At 47.1% G+C, this 18,473-nt stretch overlaps 1 protein-coding gene across 5 annotated transcripts; it reads right to left on the bottom strand.

Annotated features, from left to right (window-relative positions):
* Nucleotides 1-186: 186 nt before the first annotated feature.
* On the bottom strand, nt 187-17,872 carry mkln1 (muskelin 1, intracellular mediator containing kelch motifs). Of its 5 annotated transcripts, none has more exons than XM_079335374.1 (18): nt 17,698-17,872; nt 16,727-16,796; nt 13,475-13,617; nt 11,856-11,944; nt 11,651-11,760; nt 10,286-10,478; nt 10,060-10,176; nt 9,868-9,933; nt 8,262-8,374; nt 7,752-7,964; nt 7,305-7,526; nt 7,089-7,218; nt 5,231-5,378; nt 4,382-4,496; nt 3,355-3,494; nt 2,856-2,958; nt 2,555-2,609; nt 187-1,965 (listed from the first exon to the last, which is right to left on the bottom strand). In XM_079335374.1, exons 1-18 carry the CDS (start codon nt 17,775-17,777, stop codon nt 1,844-1,846), a joined length of 2,229 nt encoding a protein of 742 aa, XP_079191500.1. In that variant the 5' UTR covers nt 17,778-17,872; the 3' UTR covers nt 187-1,843. The 5 variants fall into 5 exon arrangements, with proteins under 5 accessions (XP_079191500.1, XP_079191496.1, XP_079191498.1 ...); XM_079335370.1 differs by having other exon boundaries at nt 10,099-10,176; nt 17,698-17,867; XM_079335372.1 differs by lacking the exon at nt 17,698-17,872 and adding an exon at nt 17,491-17,573.
* Between the last annotated feature and the right edge of the window lie 601 nt (nt 17,873-18,473).

Raw genomic sequence — 18,473 nt, 5'->3', positions numbered from 1 at the left:
AAAAAAAAGGACACTGCTGCGGTTGTAGATATGAATGTTTGACGAAGCCAGAGAGGACGAGAGATTATCGATGTCGTGCGTCTGAAGGAGACGAGGCGACGTTTGAAACGTCGCCTCCATCGGTAGAAAACTGATCCTGCACGTCAGCGCGAGGCAAAGACTCCTCCCACCAGCCTGACTTCAGATTATATGACACATCGATTTCTTATAATTAATAATTAAATAATGATCTCCTTCATAAAGCGGCTGGGTGGCGTCCGCCCTCTGACATTAGAGTATTTCCCGGTTTATAAAGAACTCACTGAACCACTCGACACATCCAGATGTTTCACTCTGCGGCGTCGAGGTCGTCGTCCAGAAGGCGGGCGGGTGTAAGTGGCTCCTTTTACCCGTGTCATGTTTCTCCTCTCCTGATTCACTACTCTGTCCTCTGACATAAAAAAAAAAAAAAAAAAAAAAACGTCTGGAGGCTGAAAGCGCTGACACACGGCGGTGCATTTTAAATGTTTCGAGCCCGGCGTGTCTGGACCTGGATCATTTACACCGCTGTCCGTCTTTGTCACGTCTTCATCTTCTTCCATTTTTTTTAATGGCGTGTCGTGGTGACGCTGCCGCGGCGTGAATGAGATGACGACGGCGAGTCTCGACTCGACGCGGGTTTCTACTTCACACGTCCACTCGGGGACACGTGGAGGACGATGAATAATAAAAATAATTTTCACACGTCACGACAAATAGAGCCAAAGAAAAACTTTTCCTCACTCCTCTCTTCAAACCTCACTCACACACGTTTTAATTTATTCCCAATAAGTTATAATAGTTAAGTTATTATATAGAGTTTCTTTATATGGACCCTGATTGCTTTTTTTTTTTTTTTTTTTTTTTTTATGATGAGGGATGAGAATCTGTTCTCTGAATCTGTTCAATCCAGAGAGTTCATATATGTATATTTACATTTTCTGTACACCTGTTACAATCTAATGTTTCTCTGAAATCCAACCGTCAGAGGACATTTAGGCGGGGAAAACCAATAAAGACATATATAACTAAGATATATATTAAACTCTATCTCGTAGAATTATTCCTCCATAATTACATGTTGGACTTTTTTTTTTTTCCAGGAAAAAGCTAAAACTTACCAAATCAAATGTTGCACGACAGACGCTGACAGGTTACCAAATAAACAGATTTGTGTTTTTTTTTTGTTTTTTTTTTTAAGTCGTGCATGACTGAAATGTTCCTGTATGTGGTGATCACACTTTCCTTTCCTCGAATGAATTAACGACTTGATTCTGTAGAAAAAATAAAAAAAAGTTGTGCAACATTTGGCCAGAACAGACGCCATCCGTTTGCCTGATGTGCTCCAGATGCCTGTGGTCGACTCGAGTGGGCGTTTGTGTGGGCACAAAGCACAAATCCCAAAAAAAAAAAAAGGCAGCAAACAAATTCTCTTTTTTTTTTTGGCCTTTTGCTTCTCTAATGCGGGGAAAAAAACAAAGTGAAGATGAGAAACAGAAGCGATGTTTGGCAGAGTTTAGAGCGGCTCGGTGTGCTCCAGGAAAAAAAAAAACCAGGAGGGATGTTACGGGGAAGGTAAAAACACACGTCGGGCTGATTTGGCGCTCGGCTCACATCCAAATAGCGTACGTGTTGTTTGTGTGTGTTTACCTGAGCGCCGGGGAACAGCAGGACGCTCCAGGGTTCAGGATTAGAAAAATAACTGGTCTCTTTCCTCCGTCCAATCAGCTGCAGTGACAGGAAGGTGTTCAGTAATTCCAGCAGGTGAGGAGAGAGGAGGAGGAGGAGGAGGAGGTGGTGGTTGGTGTGTCCGGAGTGGGAGGGGCTAAAGCGTGATGAGGTCGACGAGGTTTCCCTTCGGAGGGGTCATGCTGTCTGGGAAGAAGTTAACGAGCGTGTCGAAGAGCTGCGTCCGCTGAGCGTACGTCTGATCCACGTCGGAGAAACCTGAGAGGATAAGGAGTGAAGGAAAGGGAAGAGGAGAGGAGACGAGGAAACAAGGAGAGGAGAACAGAGGAGAAGAGGAGAGGAGACAAGGAGAGGAGACAAGAGAAGAGAGGAGAAGAGACCAGAGGAAAAGAGGAGAGGAAACAAGGAGAGGAGAACAGAGGAGAAGAGGAGAGGAAACAAGGAGGAGAGGAGACAAGGAGAGGAGACCAGAGGGGACAAGGAGAGGAGAGAAGGGAAGGAAACAAGGAGAGGAGACAAGAGAAGAGAGGAGAAGAGACCAGAGGAGATGAGAGGAGGAAACAAGGAGAGGAGACAAGGAGAGGAGACCAGAGGGGACAAGGAGAGGAGAACAGAGGAGAAGAGGAGAGGAGACAAGGAGAGGAGACAAGAGAAGAGAGGAGAAGAGACCAGAGGAGATGAGAGGAGGAAACAAGGAGAGGAGACAAGGAGAGGAGACCAGAGGGGACAAGGAGAGGAGAAAAGAGGAGAAGAGGAGAGGAGACAAGGAGAGGTCTTTACATTTTTTGCAGACGTTGGAAGGTCTGGATGTAAAAGTGTCGTTCAAACGAACAGAGACTCTTCTTACCCAGAGGGATGAAGTCCGAGCTGGACTTGAACAGAGCCGAGGGCAGAAGCTGAAACTGAAGCAACAACATGAGAAAGGTAAATCAAACTGAACACACACTGAACACACACACACACACACGTCTGACGACAGCAGGTACAACATCTGAATCAAGACAAGTTACACCTCACCGACTTCCAGGACGGCTTTTCTGTGAAGCTAAAAAATCATTGAGCTTCCCTCCGACTCTCATTATTCGTTCCTCACATGCAGCTCTTTTTCTTTCCTCTAGCTTTAAACAGAACCAACTCAGATGCAGTACCTCTTTGGTCTCATCCGGGTCTGTGTGGTCCACCGTGAGCGAGAGGTCGTTCTGCAGATACTTCAGTGCACTCAGTGGCTCAGACTGGGCTTTCTCCTCAAACCTGCAAAATCAAAACACACCCATGCTTTAAGCAGTACACACACACACACATGCATGCATGTGCACACAGCATGGCTGCAGTTACATCTGACAGACACTAGGGGGCAACAGTCGCACAGCAGAGATGATTCCTCTGCTGTGTAGTCAGGTGCTTTGTTAGCACACAGAGTGAAGACTTGATGTTTAATTAAAAGTCTCTCATATCATAAATGTGACTTTTTCATTACACCGAAAGATAAGTCATCGTCTCTATGAGTCAAGTTGAGGATTATAAAACTGACTGGGACGGCTTGGCAACAACTCATCAGCGCCAAGGTCGACGCTGACGCAGGAAACATCACATCTGATTAGACGCATCGATAAAACACGCAGCACAGGAGGAAATGATGCAACACACCTGTACTTCCTGATCAGGTATCTGCAGTGTCGCAGCAGGTACTCTTTGGAGGGCCGGCACAGCTTGAGGGACCAGAAGTCGTCCAGACGCATCTTAGGAGAGCACGACTTCCCGGGGTTTCCACCGAACAGGTAATGCACCTGGAAACACACGACGATGATGATGACGTTTACTGCGTTACTCCGTCTCTTTGTGCAAACACAACAAAAAGCCCAGAAACAATCAAAATGACCCGTGTTCAGTTAAATCGGAGGGCAGAGCGCGGGACGATGTAAAACAGCTCGTTAGGTGAGACGTTAACCACGACAGGTTCACCTCGGCGTCACGCCCCGGCTTTTCTGACCGACCAGACAAAGACCGGTGACCTTTCCTTTTCTATTTTTAAAGCCTTCATATCAGATCGGACAGCTGAGGAGGAGAGAGAGAGGGGGGGGGCTCTACACTGCCCCCTACTGCTCAAGTCAGTACTGCACCTTGCTACCACGTAGCGTTACTGTTTCAGGACGCTCCCAGCTGACACACAGTTGTGATCACTTTTTGGGTCCACCTCTGTAGACTGATCGTTTCAGCGCGGATATTTAAGTCCAACATTGGTTTGGATGCATCCTTTCAGGAAATGCGTAAAACGTCACTTCACCCGTTATCTCTAAATTTTTAAAAAAGGAGGCGGCCGGTTGGCGTATCGCACCTTTTAAATTTTAAGATGTTAAATTCTCTAGGTGCAGTGTGTCATTTAATGGAGAAATACTGCTAAAACTGAAGACAAAAAGTGTCGACTCTACACGTTTATGTGAAGAAGAAGAAGAAGGAGGAGGAGGAGGAGGAGCCAGATGAGTGAGCGCTAACATCATGCAGCATGAATCAAACAGAAGCTGAAAGTCGTTTCTGAAGAGTTGTTGGAGTGTCACTATCTGAGTGTTTGTCAGAAAATCTGTGTGATGGTGTGTCGAGTGTGCGAGATTGTGTGTGTGTGTGTGTGTGTGTGTGTGTGTGTGTGTGTGTGTGTGTGTGTGTGTGTGTGTATTACCTTGTGCATCTCATCGTAGACCAGCTGGTGTGCGAAGCGTGGACACGGCTCCTCCTCCTGCAGAGCTTTACTCGGGTTTTCTTTCACCGCCTGATCGTTCTTGTACACACACGACCTGGAAGAGTAAACAGCAAAAACATCGAGGAAAAGCTGTTCAACTAATTCAAAAAGCCTGGTTTTACAAACACACACACACACTTAAAGGCCTAGCAGAGAGGAACGTCATCATAACGCTGCAAGTGTCTCGCTGACTGATTTCACTGGACAGCGAGTACAAGAACAGCTACTGGAGTCAATGTACCAGAACAGTGAAGGCTGCAGCCTGTTCCCTCACAATCACTCATCTGAACCTGACATGTACACACACACACACACACACACACACACACACACACACACACACACACACACACACACACACACACACACACACACACACACACACACACACACACACACACACACACACACACACACACACACACACACACACACACACACACACACACACACACACACACACACACACACACACACACACACACACACACACACACACACACACACACACACACACACACACACACACACACACACACACACACACACACACACACACACACACACACACACACACACACACAGAGAACATGCTGTTCACTGGTGTGGAGGGCTGAGAGGTCAGGAAATGTGACACATGTTGAGAAGCGTGTGTGTGTTTGTTGTGGTGAAGATGTGTGTTACAGAGAGCGGCTGCAGATGGGGGGGGGGGGGGGGGGGGGTTTCCTGCAGGCGTGTGCGTGCTCTCTTCTTGTCGTCACGTGTGTCGTTTGTCCCCGTTTTTCCTACCAGTTGTTGCGGGCGATGTCGTAGATCCAGAAGGAGTTGCGCACGTTCTCCTCCCGTTTGTCCTTGTCCTTGCTGAGGCCCGACAGGACGTGGATCTCGTTGAGCTCGGGGTCGATGGTGGCTCTCTGTGTGAAGCCCGTCATCGGCACTGCGGAGGGGAAACAGGTGGATGAAGAAATGAAACCATCGACTCCTGCAGCAGCAGCAGCTTCGACTGCGCAGGCGTCGGATCAGTCTGAGCTAAACATGCAGGAAAACAACACTTGTAAAAAAAACAAAAGCAAATACAAATCCTTAATATCACAGCAACTCGCTGCCATGGCAACAAGGCCCTGCAAGGACAGAGTGAGCAGAATGCAAACTCAGCTCGATGTGAGGGAGACGCCGACACACACACTGTTGTTCAGAGGCCTGCTGTGGGCGGGGCACGGCGCCAGAACTTATAACCTGCGTCGGTTATCAATTAGAGCAAGTTGAGGATGAAAAGACAGAGTCGATGTAAAGGGGTGTGTGTGTGTGTGTGTGTGTGTGTGTGTGTGTGTGTTACAGTCCAGCTGGTTCCATGTTAAGCCGTCTAACTGAACAACAACACATGCGTGCTCTGCTGCATGTGTGACGTGCAGCCCGAGGAGTTTCCAGAAAGCCCTGAACTTTAAGTTATTTAGCTACATCTTAAATGTGTGTTGGATTGTGTAAACTCTGAGCAGACTGGTTCTTAGGAACAGAAAAATAAAGTGTGCAAAGGACGGCCACGTCGCATCTGATCGCTTTTAAAAAGAAGAAGATTGTGAAGAAGATTCTCATCAAGACAAAACAAGAACAAGACGCTAACCGACAATCATCACAGAACCACAAACAGACCGTGATTCATTCCCAGGAAATCTGACTTCACTTTAACTGGTTTGAATGTGGAGGCAGAGCAGAGACAACATCTACATCATTCTAGTGATCACCTCAGCGTGACTCAAACGAGCACGGACAGGCCGGCAGCAGCCTGGGCGCCACGTCTGGTGTCAAAGTCAGAGTGTGACGACAAACAGGACGAAGAGGCTTCTGCAGAACTCATCGACATCTGACTCTGATTATGAGAAAAGAAAGAAGAGTTCGGCCTTCCTGCTTCCTTCCTGCCAAAACACTCTGTTCTTTTCTTTCCTGCTCTGATTCACTCAATTTCAATTTTTCACTTTCCGTCTCCCTTCGTCCAGATTCTCTCTCTCTCTCTCTCTCTCTCTCTCTCTTTGCTCGCCCCGGCCATCAGAGGGTTATTTAAACCTGCGTCTGCTGGTCGAGCTTTTAAAGGAAAGGGTCGGTCACATGTCCTCTGAGAGGAGCAGAGGAGAGAACCCGTGTAATGTTCTCAGGGTGTTTCGATCATCACATGGAAAATCAGGTTTGTGTTAAATAATCCCAAAAAAACACAAAAACACTCGAGCTCCAGCGGATGGAAAATAAAGATGGAGAACTTAAAAAGTTTTTAAAAAAACGAGCCTTCAGTCAAGAAGGCCCGAGGGCCACCTCGCATCTCTTTATCCAAGTGTGTGTGTGTGTGAGATGGGATTCCAACCAGCAACCTCCTCGCTTGCGAGGTGACCGCGCTGACAACTGCAGCACCGGTGCAGCATCAAAACAACACACAGCATACAAGCGGAGCCGTTGTCATAGCAACAGGCATCCTCTCTGCACAAACGCTTCACGCAAGCCGAGCGCAGAGCCGGCGCTTTTCTGCCCGAAGAAAAACGCCGACTGGACACCGAGGATGAAGATTTGTGCTAAATTATCCAACCGTTATATTTAAATGTAAAGAAACAATTAAAACGACGCCGCGTTCCCCCGTCCTGACCTCAGAGACCCGTCTTACCCATGCCCGAGTCCTTCTTGGTGCCGTCAGAGATGATCTCGACGTGGTCTCCGTCCACGTCGTAGCTGAAGAAGTCGTTCAGATACGTCTTTGACCTCTGACCCCCGAACACGTAGAGGCAGCGGTTTCTCTGAAAACACACAAAACGCTCGTCAACACTCGGGCTCAAAAATCAAACGACGGGAGAACGGCGCTGAAACGGGACGCGTTCCATACCGTGTGGAAGAGCATGCAGTGTCCGATGCGTGACTGGACGTCCTCCGGCCCGGCGTTACACGAGTCTTCCCGTAAGAGGCTCCAGGTCGCCGCCTGGCAGTGGAAGGCGTACAGGCCGCTGAACTGCGGCTCCGACGTCCGACTCTCCTCCACGCTGCCGTTACACGTCAGGATGCGGCCGCCGAACGTGTAGATCATGTGCTTCTCCGAGTCCATGCACATCTGCAGGAAGGGAGGGGGGGCAGAGGACGAGGAGCGACGGGAAGAGGAGGGGAGGAAGTGTGAGAGGTCAAAAAGGCGGATACAGGAAGTAAAGCAGGATGTGGAAGGATTCAAACGAGGCTGATTTTTTATCCTTATTTCACCTTTTTATTCTCGTTTACTTTTCTCTGTCCTGCCTTTGAACCAAAACAAAAAACAAAAATGAAAGTTCAAGGTTGCAGCTACCTGGTGGTCGAACACGAGCTTCGGCCCCCCGTCGGCCGACGTGTCCTCGCTGAGCAGCGTCCACGTGTTGGCGTCGATGTCGTAGCGGTAGAAGTCGCTCTTCAGAGACTTGCTGTTCCGGACGCTGGAGTCCAGGTATCGACCCAGCGTGTAGATCTGCCGCCGCTGAGAGTCGATGCACATCTTGTGACAGGAGCGAGCGCTCGGGCCGCTCTGGTTAAAACAGGAAGACAGACGCGCACGCCGTCAGCGGCTCAACCTCTTAAAACGAAAACAGCGAGCAGGCGTTTCACGGCAGAGGAGACTTCTCTCACAAGCTTTTTAACATAGGATATATCCCCTTACACCTTAAACTGGTTGCCATGGTTACAAGGTAGCGTCTCATTTTAAGAGACTTTTAACCTCCTTCCTGCGTGATGGCTTCTCTTATGTTCAGCCGGCGTCCACAGCGTGGCGTTTATGCTGCTTATCTGTCGCTCTTTGAGGAGCATCGTCCCCGACCCGCCTCACCTCTTTCTCCGTGTCTCTGGAGAGACACGCCCACTGGTTCTCCTGAACGCTGTAGGCCCAGAAGTCGGCCAGGTCCTGTGTGCCGTCCCAGCCTCCGAACAGGTACACGGTCTCTGCGAGGGAACAAACGCTGAGGATCAACAACGACACAAACACCAAACACCTTCTCTTCACGTGGATTCTGCTCCCGTGAAAAACCGACTAATCACACGATTGAAGCTCCGCTGTTATTAAGAAACTAAAGCTCCACCAACCCGTGTTTTTGTACACAGTGCCAAATAACACAGCCCCCCCCCCCCACAAAAACAGTTTTGAAGCCGTTAAAGAGATCTCCATCGCTGATGGGGAATCACACGTCTTCGGAGATGTGCATTTATGCGTTTGACATTTCTTCCCCTGACCGCAGGACAGCGTCTGCGTCACAAACCAGCCCGTCCACGCCCTCATGTGGTTCAAGGATCCGGACCTGCCAGATCTCTGTCGGGGTCAGACGCAGGCCGCTGCAGCGCGGGCAGATGGGAGTTGTGGGAAGTTGTGATTGTGTCAGAGTGTTTGTGTAGGAGGAACAAAGTTGTGCCATTACTGCTACAATTCCAAAAACAAGAATCGAGGCCAGAGCATGAGCTGTGTGCTGAATGAGTCACTGCTGAAGACCAACGATGGGTTAGTTTGGTGCTGAGGAAAAGCTCTGCTCTGCAGTCACTCTCACACGGGCGCACAACGCAGGCAGCGTTATCTGACTGACATGTTCTGACTCTCCGTGTTCGTCTACGGTGTGCACACGCAGATCCGGCTGTTCATCCACCAGACGGGCTCAGGTTAAAGGTTAAAGACTCTGCTTGATTGTGTAGACGGGTTGTTTAGGTAAACGCCTCATGGTGAGCTGACGCTTGATGCCTCTGGACAGGCTAAAAACGTAACGTGTATACGACCCTCTGCTGTCTGAGGCATGGAGGCAAATAAACCAGGATGATGGACGAGACCACACCAAGTATTTATCAGTCATTTCCACAAGCCTTAATGTTTAGACTTTGAAAGAAATGCCTCTAATATCGACACACACACACACACACACACACACCCGATACCAGTGAAAATGGAAAATAATTAGAGAAAGCAAAATGAGATCAGGATCATGACGGGACGGGACCGGAGACAAAGACATCATTTAGGATCCTCTGTATCAACTTCTACTATCAACTCCTGCTCAGCAAACACAGCAGGCAGTGTGTGTGTGTGTGTGTGTGTGTGTGTGTGTGTGTGTGTGTGTGTGTGTGTGTGGAGACACACAGAGCAGAGGGAGGCAAGGCCATCACTCCTCTCAGCAGACGCAGCATCATGCTCACACACAATCAGGGCTTTTGTGTTTCAGATGGCCATCATGGACGCTGGACACTGAACAAAAAAACAAACAATAGCGGCGTGTCTGCGTCCAAACAAAAGTCGTGATACATGCACGGCTGAGAGGCGAAATACCCTCAGGGCTTTTTATCGACGGAGGAGGTGGAGCAGACGAGCAGGAAGGGGTTAATTTGATTAAACAGTAACGGAGCTTTGAGTCAGTGTAGGAGGCGATGAGTCATTACACCGGCTGCATGGCTCTCACCGGTCTGCACGTCAATGACCATTTGATGTCCACCCCTCATCCCGGGCCTGTTGTCGTCACCGTCACCTGCGAGGAGAGGGAGGGGCCGGGGGGGAGGGAGAGAGAGAGAGAGAGAGAGAGAGAGGGGAACAGATTGAGCTACACGCCACAAAGCAGACCGGGCGATGTTTGATTGAGAATAGATGCTCTCACTGTTCATGTCGTCTCGGCTGGTTTCTTGGGCGCTTGTACCTTTGTTGCACTTCGGGATGATCTGACTCCACCGGGGCTTGTACTCCTGCTGGCTGATGTACTGGTTAAACAAACCGTCTAGCCGGGAGAGAAGGGGGGGGGAGAAACAGGAAGCAAAAATCAAACAATTGCTTCATCAAAGATTTAAAAAAAGTCTTTTGATCTATCTGTCGCTTCGGTCCCATACCTCTGACGGCTTTGTCGATGAGCTCCTCGCACGCGTCGAAGTCTCCTTGCAGCACCAGCCGGTCGTGCAGGTGTGTGAGCATCGGGTGCTCCAGTGCTATCCGGGTCTTCTTCTGCAGGGACTCGAAGGCCTCTGTGTAGTTATGCTGTCTGAAGTGCTTGAGGCAGAGCCGGATGGCTTCCTGTTCCCTGTACTGCAACGGATCAAGTCCAGTTTACAAAGAACCGTGAGCCTCACATGTTCAGAGCGGGACACAGACTTTCATACTGCTGTTATTCACCAAACTCAGCTCAAAAGTCTCATGTTTGACCTTTAACCTTTCCTTGGCCCTGACACGTGCTGACCCCGAGACGCTTCATATCACAGCGTGATGATGTCATCAACAAGATGTAACGGAGCTGCGGAGCGATGTGAGCGCAGGTCGGCCGGAGACGAGGGAGGATGGGTGTTTTTACACAAAAACTAAAGATCCATCTTTTTAATCTCTTTAGTTAATCGTGATTTTCCTGCCTGTATTTTATTGATTTTTTTAAATTTGTTTTCCTTTCATGGTTGTTTTTACATTTCCTTTATCTCGTCACATTTTATTTAACCTTCTTTTAGGGTGTGAAGCACTTTGGGCTGCATGTTTTATGCATGAAAGGTGTTATATAAATAAAGCTGAGTTGAGTTGAGGGGGGGGACGATCGTGCTGCATCTCTCTCTCAGCTGCTGCTCTTCAGAGACTGACGACGTCCAGAGTCTGCGGCTGTGCAGATCTGATAGATTTGGATCTGTGCAGATATTCATGAGCAGCCGTCGCATTGTAGGAGACGTGACGACAGCATCGAACTTAGCACGACTTAGCATCAAAAGCAGTGTGAAAAGAGCTGCTGTTGACGCGACACAGAATCCCGTCCTGAGTCTTTTGGATTAGAGCGTTTGTCCCATGTGGCGCTGAAACTCCAGCTCACAACAAAACAATAAATCTTGCCGGGAGTACAGGCGTTCATCTCTCTCTGATATTACGTAACGCTTTGAAAGTGTAGAAAAACACGAGCCGTGGTCAGGCTGTGATTGGACGACACGGGAGAGTTCAGATTAAGTTCATCTTGATCAGCTGCATTATAAAAGGGAAGCGAGACTTGGAACGCGTGACGACAAGTTAATGAAACCGTTCAGATTTATGTGCGACTGCTACAGATGTGGCTTTCATGTGCAATCCGCTGGTTTTTCACAAGTTTGATAAAAACAAAGCAGCAGCAGGTGTGGCTGAAGTACCTCTGGGAGCTGATTAATCCAGCTAATGACAGTCTCAGGCCTCCTTATTTAAATTAAACTAAATAAGCCCGGCTGACTTTATAATCCAGCACCTCAGGCGCTCACCTTACTGTACCAGTTAAGGCATGGCTGCACCACGTCGGGATCTTCAATACCGTGCAGCTCGATGTACCAGATGCTGAAGTTAAAACTGGGACCCCACGACATCAGAGGCACTGAGACGACACACAGCAGGAGGAAAAAGGTTATAAAAAAAAGGCAGACATCTTGAAGGCGCACCTGTACTTTCAGACCACAGCTGCTCTCTCACCTATTTTGACAAATCTGCATGGAAACATCTGCTCGTCGATCTTGTGCTTTAAGGTGAATGTTTCCTTGTTGTAGTCGTTTTTAAGGCCACTGAAAGAGAAGGAGGAAAAAAAGCTGTTTTTTTTTTTTGTTTTACAAAATGAATGACTTGGTTGAGATGCCAACTGCGTCCATATGCTGCTGAATTTTGGATCTTCGTCCCAATCTGGCATTTATCAAAAACCTCATGTGTGAGTTTGCCAATTCAGTTGTCTTCTCTTACAAACTGGCAGACTGGGGATGAAGTGAAACAGATGGTGAGATCCAGCAATTCCACATATCTTTCAATGCACAGTGTAGAACATGTACGACATTTACAAAGTTATATTCTATAACGCCAGCAGCTACAGTGTTTCCTGCGGCGCCCTGTAAGGACCAACAACAGCTTCGGATGCTGACGATTCGGGCTTCACGTGATCCGCAGAAACAAGACTTTTCACCGTTCCATCTCTTCGTGTCTCTATGCAGGTATCAGCCGCTGCTTCCACGTGACAACAACCAGAAATGTATTGATTTTTTTAATCCACTCTGATCCTGTATTTGATCATGTCTATAAACCCCTCTATTTCAGCCCTGCTCAGAACAGGCTGTTTCTGTGTCTGTAGCTTTAAATATGTAAATGAGCTGTGTCTGACCACGCCCCCTCTCTGGAAGGGCTCGGGTGTACTCGCTGCTTTCTGGCTCCATGTCCTATTGTTCACGGTGAGAAGGCAGACTCAGAGGGCAGAACAAACACCTAGCTGTGGGAGTGTCACCCACCTGGGGGAGGGGCTACTGCCCTTTGTGATGTCATGAGGGGAAAATCTCCAAACAGCCTGTTTGAGCACACATTTTCTGAAAAGTGGAGCAGGCAGAAGACGGAGAGGATGGACTTTTCTCATCATTGGGGGGTTTGTAGACAGACTACAGACATGTTAGAGGATCATGGTAGCATGAGTGTACTTTGTATAATATTTGACCTTTAACTTCAGACGGTTTTTTGGCTACCGGGGGTTCCTACTTTTAAGTTTGGAACGAGCCCTAGTTTCATGGAGAAGTCCTTGCTGCACCTCTGAAGTCTGTTGTCCTTGTGCAGTTCTTGCACCCCCCTTCTGCAGGCAAGGTCCTTTTAGTACATCATTTAAATCAATTAAAGTCACACAAGCTAAACCCCGCTCACCTCCCCAACCGTGCACTTGAACTGACACATTTATTTAGTCTGTTAGTTTGCACTGGAACCACAAAGCTAATCCGAGAACCAGTAAGTCGCTGTGCAGGAAAATTGCCTTTTGCAAAAGTGTTGACACAAATCACAATCCAGTGGATTCAGAAGAAATGCTATGAGAAGAGGTCGAGGAAAATCGATGGCAGACATCAATAATCGAGCTCCCTTGTAGATATTTTATTGCCTCTGAGACATTCTTCCTCCTTTAGCTATCTTCTGATGCAGACCTCTCTCTTTGACTGTGAATCCAGCCCCGGCAAGATTGAGATCAATCTCTGTTTTTTTCTCTCACAGCTGAACTGAGCCATATTGCATTTCACATAGAAGCTGCTGAAAACTCTGCGTTTGCAGAGTGTGGTAATAAAACAACATCTCACCTGGACAAAAGCTCCGTCATGTTCTCTTCACTCATCCCTCCGAACACTTTAAACTTCTTCAGGTTGCAGACGTGAGTCTTCTCGTACTTTCCAAATGTGATGCTCTGAACGATTGCAGGCCGTTCCAATTTCAAGATTAAAAACTGGAGAGGAAACAGAGAGCAGACATGAAACAGACCGAGGGTGAAGGGCAGGGTCGATGTGTGCGGGCGAGGACTGCAGGAAGCCCGTGGCAGACCAGCCACTCATTATCCAAACAGCTACAGCAGGGTCAATTTACTCTACCAGGTAAGAGGCATTACATCTAATCTATGAGCTGCATCATCCACGTGTCAGGGTTGCTCTAACAAGCGGGGACGTCGACTGACAAATCACCAGCAGCCACGAGCCGAGAACGAGACGAGACCACAGGAGGGAACATTGATCCAATGTGCCACAGGAAAGCAGGAAGTTAACAAACCCCAGACATCGACGTTTTTACATCCACTCATGAAAGACACTTCAATGGTTCCGTCTGTTAAGGACATCGACCAAAACCAGCACAGGAACATGTACAAACACCTTTACTAAAAAAACAAAATCCCTTTTTTTACAGTGTTGCTCAAAACATTTCACAGAAAGTATCCTTCGGTTTTATGGGATGTGACAAGTCTCCCTGCAGACATCCTGAAATACAAGCAGTATGTGTCACTCGAGGGCAGCACACACAGTCTGCAGATTCACTTTATTAGCCATTAAACTGAGCTGCATCCAAAACCAACATTTAAACCTCTCACAAAGTCGACCGTTTCTTTAAAGGCAGAGCTGGTCGTTTTCTTCCAGACAGACTTTTTAAGATTCTGCTCGATACTGACTTTAGGTAAATCTAAGAAAGTCACGTGTAGCAGTTTGTAAAAACTTCGACCAATGTCTGCCACGAGGTACCAATCTTTGAACCAATCACACGCCTCCCTGTCTCCCGGCTTGCTCTCTATATCCCATGCAAGCACGAGCCCACACTGGCCTCCGTCTGTGGGGCGCGTGCACCCACCGCCACACTACGGGTCGCCGTGTGCGGGTCGAATTCTGATTCTTTCAGCATTAACCGAGCGTTGACCTTTTCTTTTCTGCTCGTGAATCAACACGTGTGAAAACATCCTGATCGTCCCATCACGCGCCTGCCGTGACTCATATTTCCGAGGTCATATTTTACACCCCGCTGCGTGTTTTGGCTCACACTCCTTTGTAATCAGTTAATGAGAGAGGGACGACGGAGGAGCGAGCGGGTTGACTCTGGTGTCTCGGTTAGTGACGGTGTTTGTGTCTCTTATTACTGGGATGGTTGGATATGAATAACACTTGAGAACATTGGGAGTTTCCCTCCGAGCGATGAGACACACAAGCTGTTTTTATGGATTCTGACATTCGTGTGAACGTGCTCTTCAGCAGAGATCGATAATGTACAGCTCCTTCTTTCCAAGTAACTCGCCCTCAGCTTTATTTCGGCTCAAACTATTTCACATCAAAGACTTCTAAAGTGAAAAGAAAAAGGCCACAGATCATATTTAATATGACTTTTTTCCGCCCTTTTGGATGAAATACAAGAAGAGGAGGATAAATCTTCATAATGAGGGGAAATTCAAATCTGCACTCACGTTGGCGAACGGGCACAAACACGTCTCGACAGACTAAACTAAACGACTGCCGTCCCAGTGATGGGGCTAATAAACGTTCGTGTTCGTTCAATTATCAAAAAAAATCATAAAAGAAACCTTCAGAGGTCACACTGACAGGAAGTGGAGCCGATCCCAGCTGTCATTAGACGGGAGGCCGGGTTACACCCTGGACTGGTTGCCAGCCAATCACAGGGCTGAAACCCGCTACATTTACACCTCCTGGGATTCAAACCAGCACCTTCACACTAAACATGCACAAATAAAATACAAAGACATTAGCTGTATTTAATTTGGCTTAATGATGACTCAATTTCAACCACCAGAAACCATCCTTGATCGAGGACTCACACTGTCGGGGGGGGGGGGGGGGGGGGGGGTTCTTACCAGTGTTGTTTTTGAGTAACAGAAGAAACAACACCGCTTCTTTCCTAGAAACTCGAGTGAGTGGTTAAACCTTTGTTATGTAAAGTTTTACTTCCTCTCGCCGCCACAAAACACAAACCTTCAGATAAAAACCTCAAACGGAGCTCCTGCATGCAGCAGGTCGACGGGTTCGGAGGAGAAAAAGATTTCAGGTGGTGTGAAGATGAAACACTTCAGAGCCATCGGCTGCTGCACAGACAGATCATAACAACATATGTTTCAGGATAAATCCTGATCTAAAAACTGCAGATACTTTTCTTTAAGGAGCTGCACCGTTACGTTCTCTGCAGCAGACTCTGAACACATCAAATCACATCAAGTCAAAACTCTCCGTCCCTCTAACACGGGTGTAACAGACTGTTTTCTCTCTCTCACTACAACCTTTGGACATCCTGTGATGGAAAAGTTTCTGTACATTTTGAACCTGCAGCGCGCCCTCTATTAAAACAAACAATAAGTAAATTCCTGTGCAAATAAATCAGCACGAAGCCTCGAGTGTGTGACCTCGAGTGTTGCTGACTTGCAAACACGGCAGCTCAAAAACAGCCGACAAAAAAAAGAAGAAGAAAATCTTAAAAGACGACATTGTTCAAAACTGAGCTGACAGAACAGCAGAAGTTATAAATCACATATAATTCCCCTCAGGCACTGAGCTCGCCAACGCCGCTGTCGCCAACCAATCAGAGATGAGCAAAGGACGAAAAGGCAGGAAAAACACGCCCCCTTCGTTATAACGACGCAGCGAAACCGAGAGAGCAGACTGACGTTCACATTCAACACGAGACGTCGAAACCACAATATTTGTATCCGAGGAGGAAAGTAAAGTCTCTCCCTCTGATGATGCACAGTTTTTCCTTTTTCCCGCAGAACATCCAGGAGAGCTGAAGTGACAACCTGGCACCTCCAGTGAGTGAGAGGGAGGCGATGATTGGTGCACGACCACGTGCAGTCTCTTTGCATTTTTATTATGACTCTGTCAAACAACCTGCAGCAATAAAACAAATACAAATATTCTCTTATATTGTGGTTTAGCAGACTCTGCTGCTTCTGCATCATTCTTCTTAGGTCTTGTCTGGCCTCAGGGGGACCTCCTAGCCTCCTGCCCCCCTGGCAGTGTCCAGCTGTGAAGGACTTCCTCTACAAATGTTCATTAGTGCTACAGCTGCAGACTCACCTGTGGAGGGTAGTTGCTCTCTGAAGACCACCTTGAAGACTGATCGTTAGGTTTGTCTACCAAGATATTCCTAAAAAACACACACACACACACAGATAAGGGTTTAGCTCGTTTACCTGAGGGAGGTGTCAGCAGCAGTGCAGGGAGCAAACTCTACAAGGTGTAAAGAGTCAAGACAACAAATGCAGAAGTTGATATTGTTGATTAATTATCAATAAACAGCTAACTACAGCTAACCTGGTTACTGAACCTGCAACAGGCGAAAACTCCGTTTATCTATTTAAACATTATATTTTCAGTGTTAAGTTTCGTATGCAAACACACATCAATGCCATGATATCAGTTTCATATCCAAGGGGAGCAAGCAGGTTAGCTTTCGATGCTAACGCGGAGGTATTCGGTTAGATAACAGAAGCTATCGCGCTGCTTTAGCTGCAGTTAGCTCGTGTGTGCGTTCGATTTCTACAAACGGACACACCGGACTGAACTTCGGCGAATATAATATCGACACTTCATCGCACTGACAGTAATGAACATGTGTCATTAATTAGTAATGTGAAATAATGATGCAAAACTACCGTTTTCACCAAGAGAGGAAAATGTAGCCTTAAGGTTAAGAATGATTAAAACGGAAGGGTGGTGCATAAAAGTCAAATTATGTCGTATAAGACCAAAATGAAAACGTTAATGAACAATAAATATCTCCACAATATATAGACATTGTCTATGATTTTTTTTACTTTAAAATAAATTGTACAGTTTACATCAAACGCTCCCAGAGACTTGTAGCCGCTTCAGTACCGGGCGACTGAGTGTTAAAACCAAACGCATCTACCGCCGCTGACAAGGCTAAAGCTAAGCTAACAGCAGGCCGGCTGGGACAAACACAGGTGCGCTGAGGCGATTAAAGAACACCTGTACATACAACAGCCAATGAAAACGGAGGTACAGCTGACGCCTTCATTACTCACTCTGGTAAATACGTAGAGGAGTAAGAGCTCCATTTAAAAACGCTGAAAGTGAGGACTCTGCTCTCAGGGACGACAGCCATCTTGTTGCAGAAAATAACAAGCAGCGGGAGGCTAGCCAGGCGCGAGCAGAGACGGGCCTTAAAGAGACAGTACACCCTTTTTTTCGTTAACGCGCTATCATAGACTGTGTGCTGTTTAATGCAATAACTTAAGGGAAAGGATCAGAGCCGATTATTGACAAATACTTATCGAGAAGTTGTCGAAATTTGCTTTTCGAGAAAAAAAGTCGAAATGTTGGGGGAAAAGTTGAACTGTTGAGATGAGAATTAAAATTTCTATTTCAAGAGTGAAGTCGAAATCGAAATTTTACAAAATTGTTTTCCAACTCTGCATTTTGATTTATTTTTTTATGTTTCAACTGTATTGTCAAAAATGTTTCAGCTTGCTAAATTGTCTATTCTCAGTATTGCATGATTATCTCGCGATTATCTATCTAATGCATACTTTTTTTCTCAAAGTGAGTCATGAAAAAAAATAATCCTCCTTTCATGTATTTCTCCTGTCCCTAATCCTCTTCCTTAAATAACGGTGTCAGAGGTTATCAGATGCAAAGTCAGTTTGTTTGTAACACTACAGTTGAGTCATTGGCCAACAGTTGCCCTGTGGGCTGAATAAATTTAGGCCAAATAATCAGCAAATAAAGGGGTCGTGACCGTGCCACCTGTCAATCATTTACACAATAGAAATGAATGGAAGGGAATGCTACAGCATTTGGG

The sequence above is a fragment of the Symphodus melops genome (assembly GCF_947650265.1).
Source record: "Symphodus melops genome assembly, chromosome: 22".
Classification (NCBI taxonomy): Eukaryota; Metazoa; Chordata; class Actinopteri; order Labriformes; family Labridae; genus Symphodus; species Symphodus melops.
The sequence above is the reverse complement of the archived record's forward strand: the minus strand, read 5'-3'. Positions and strand labels throughout refer to the sequence as shown.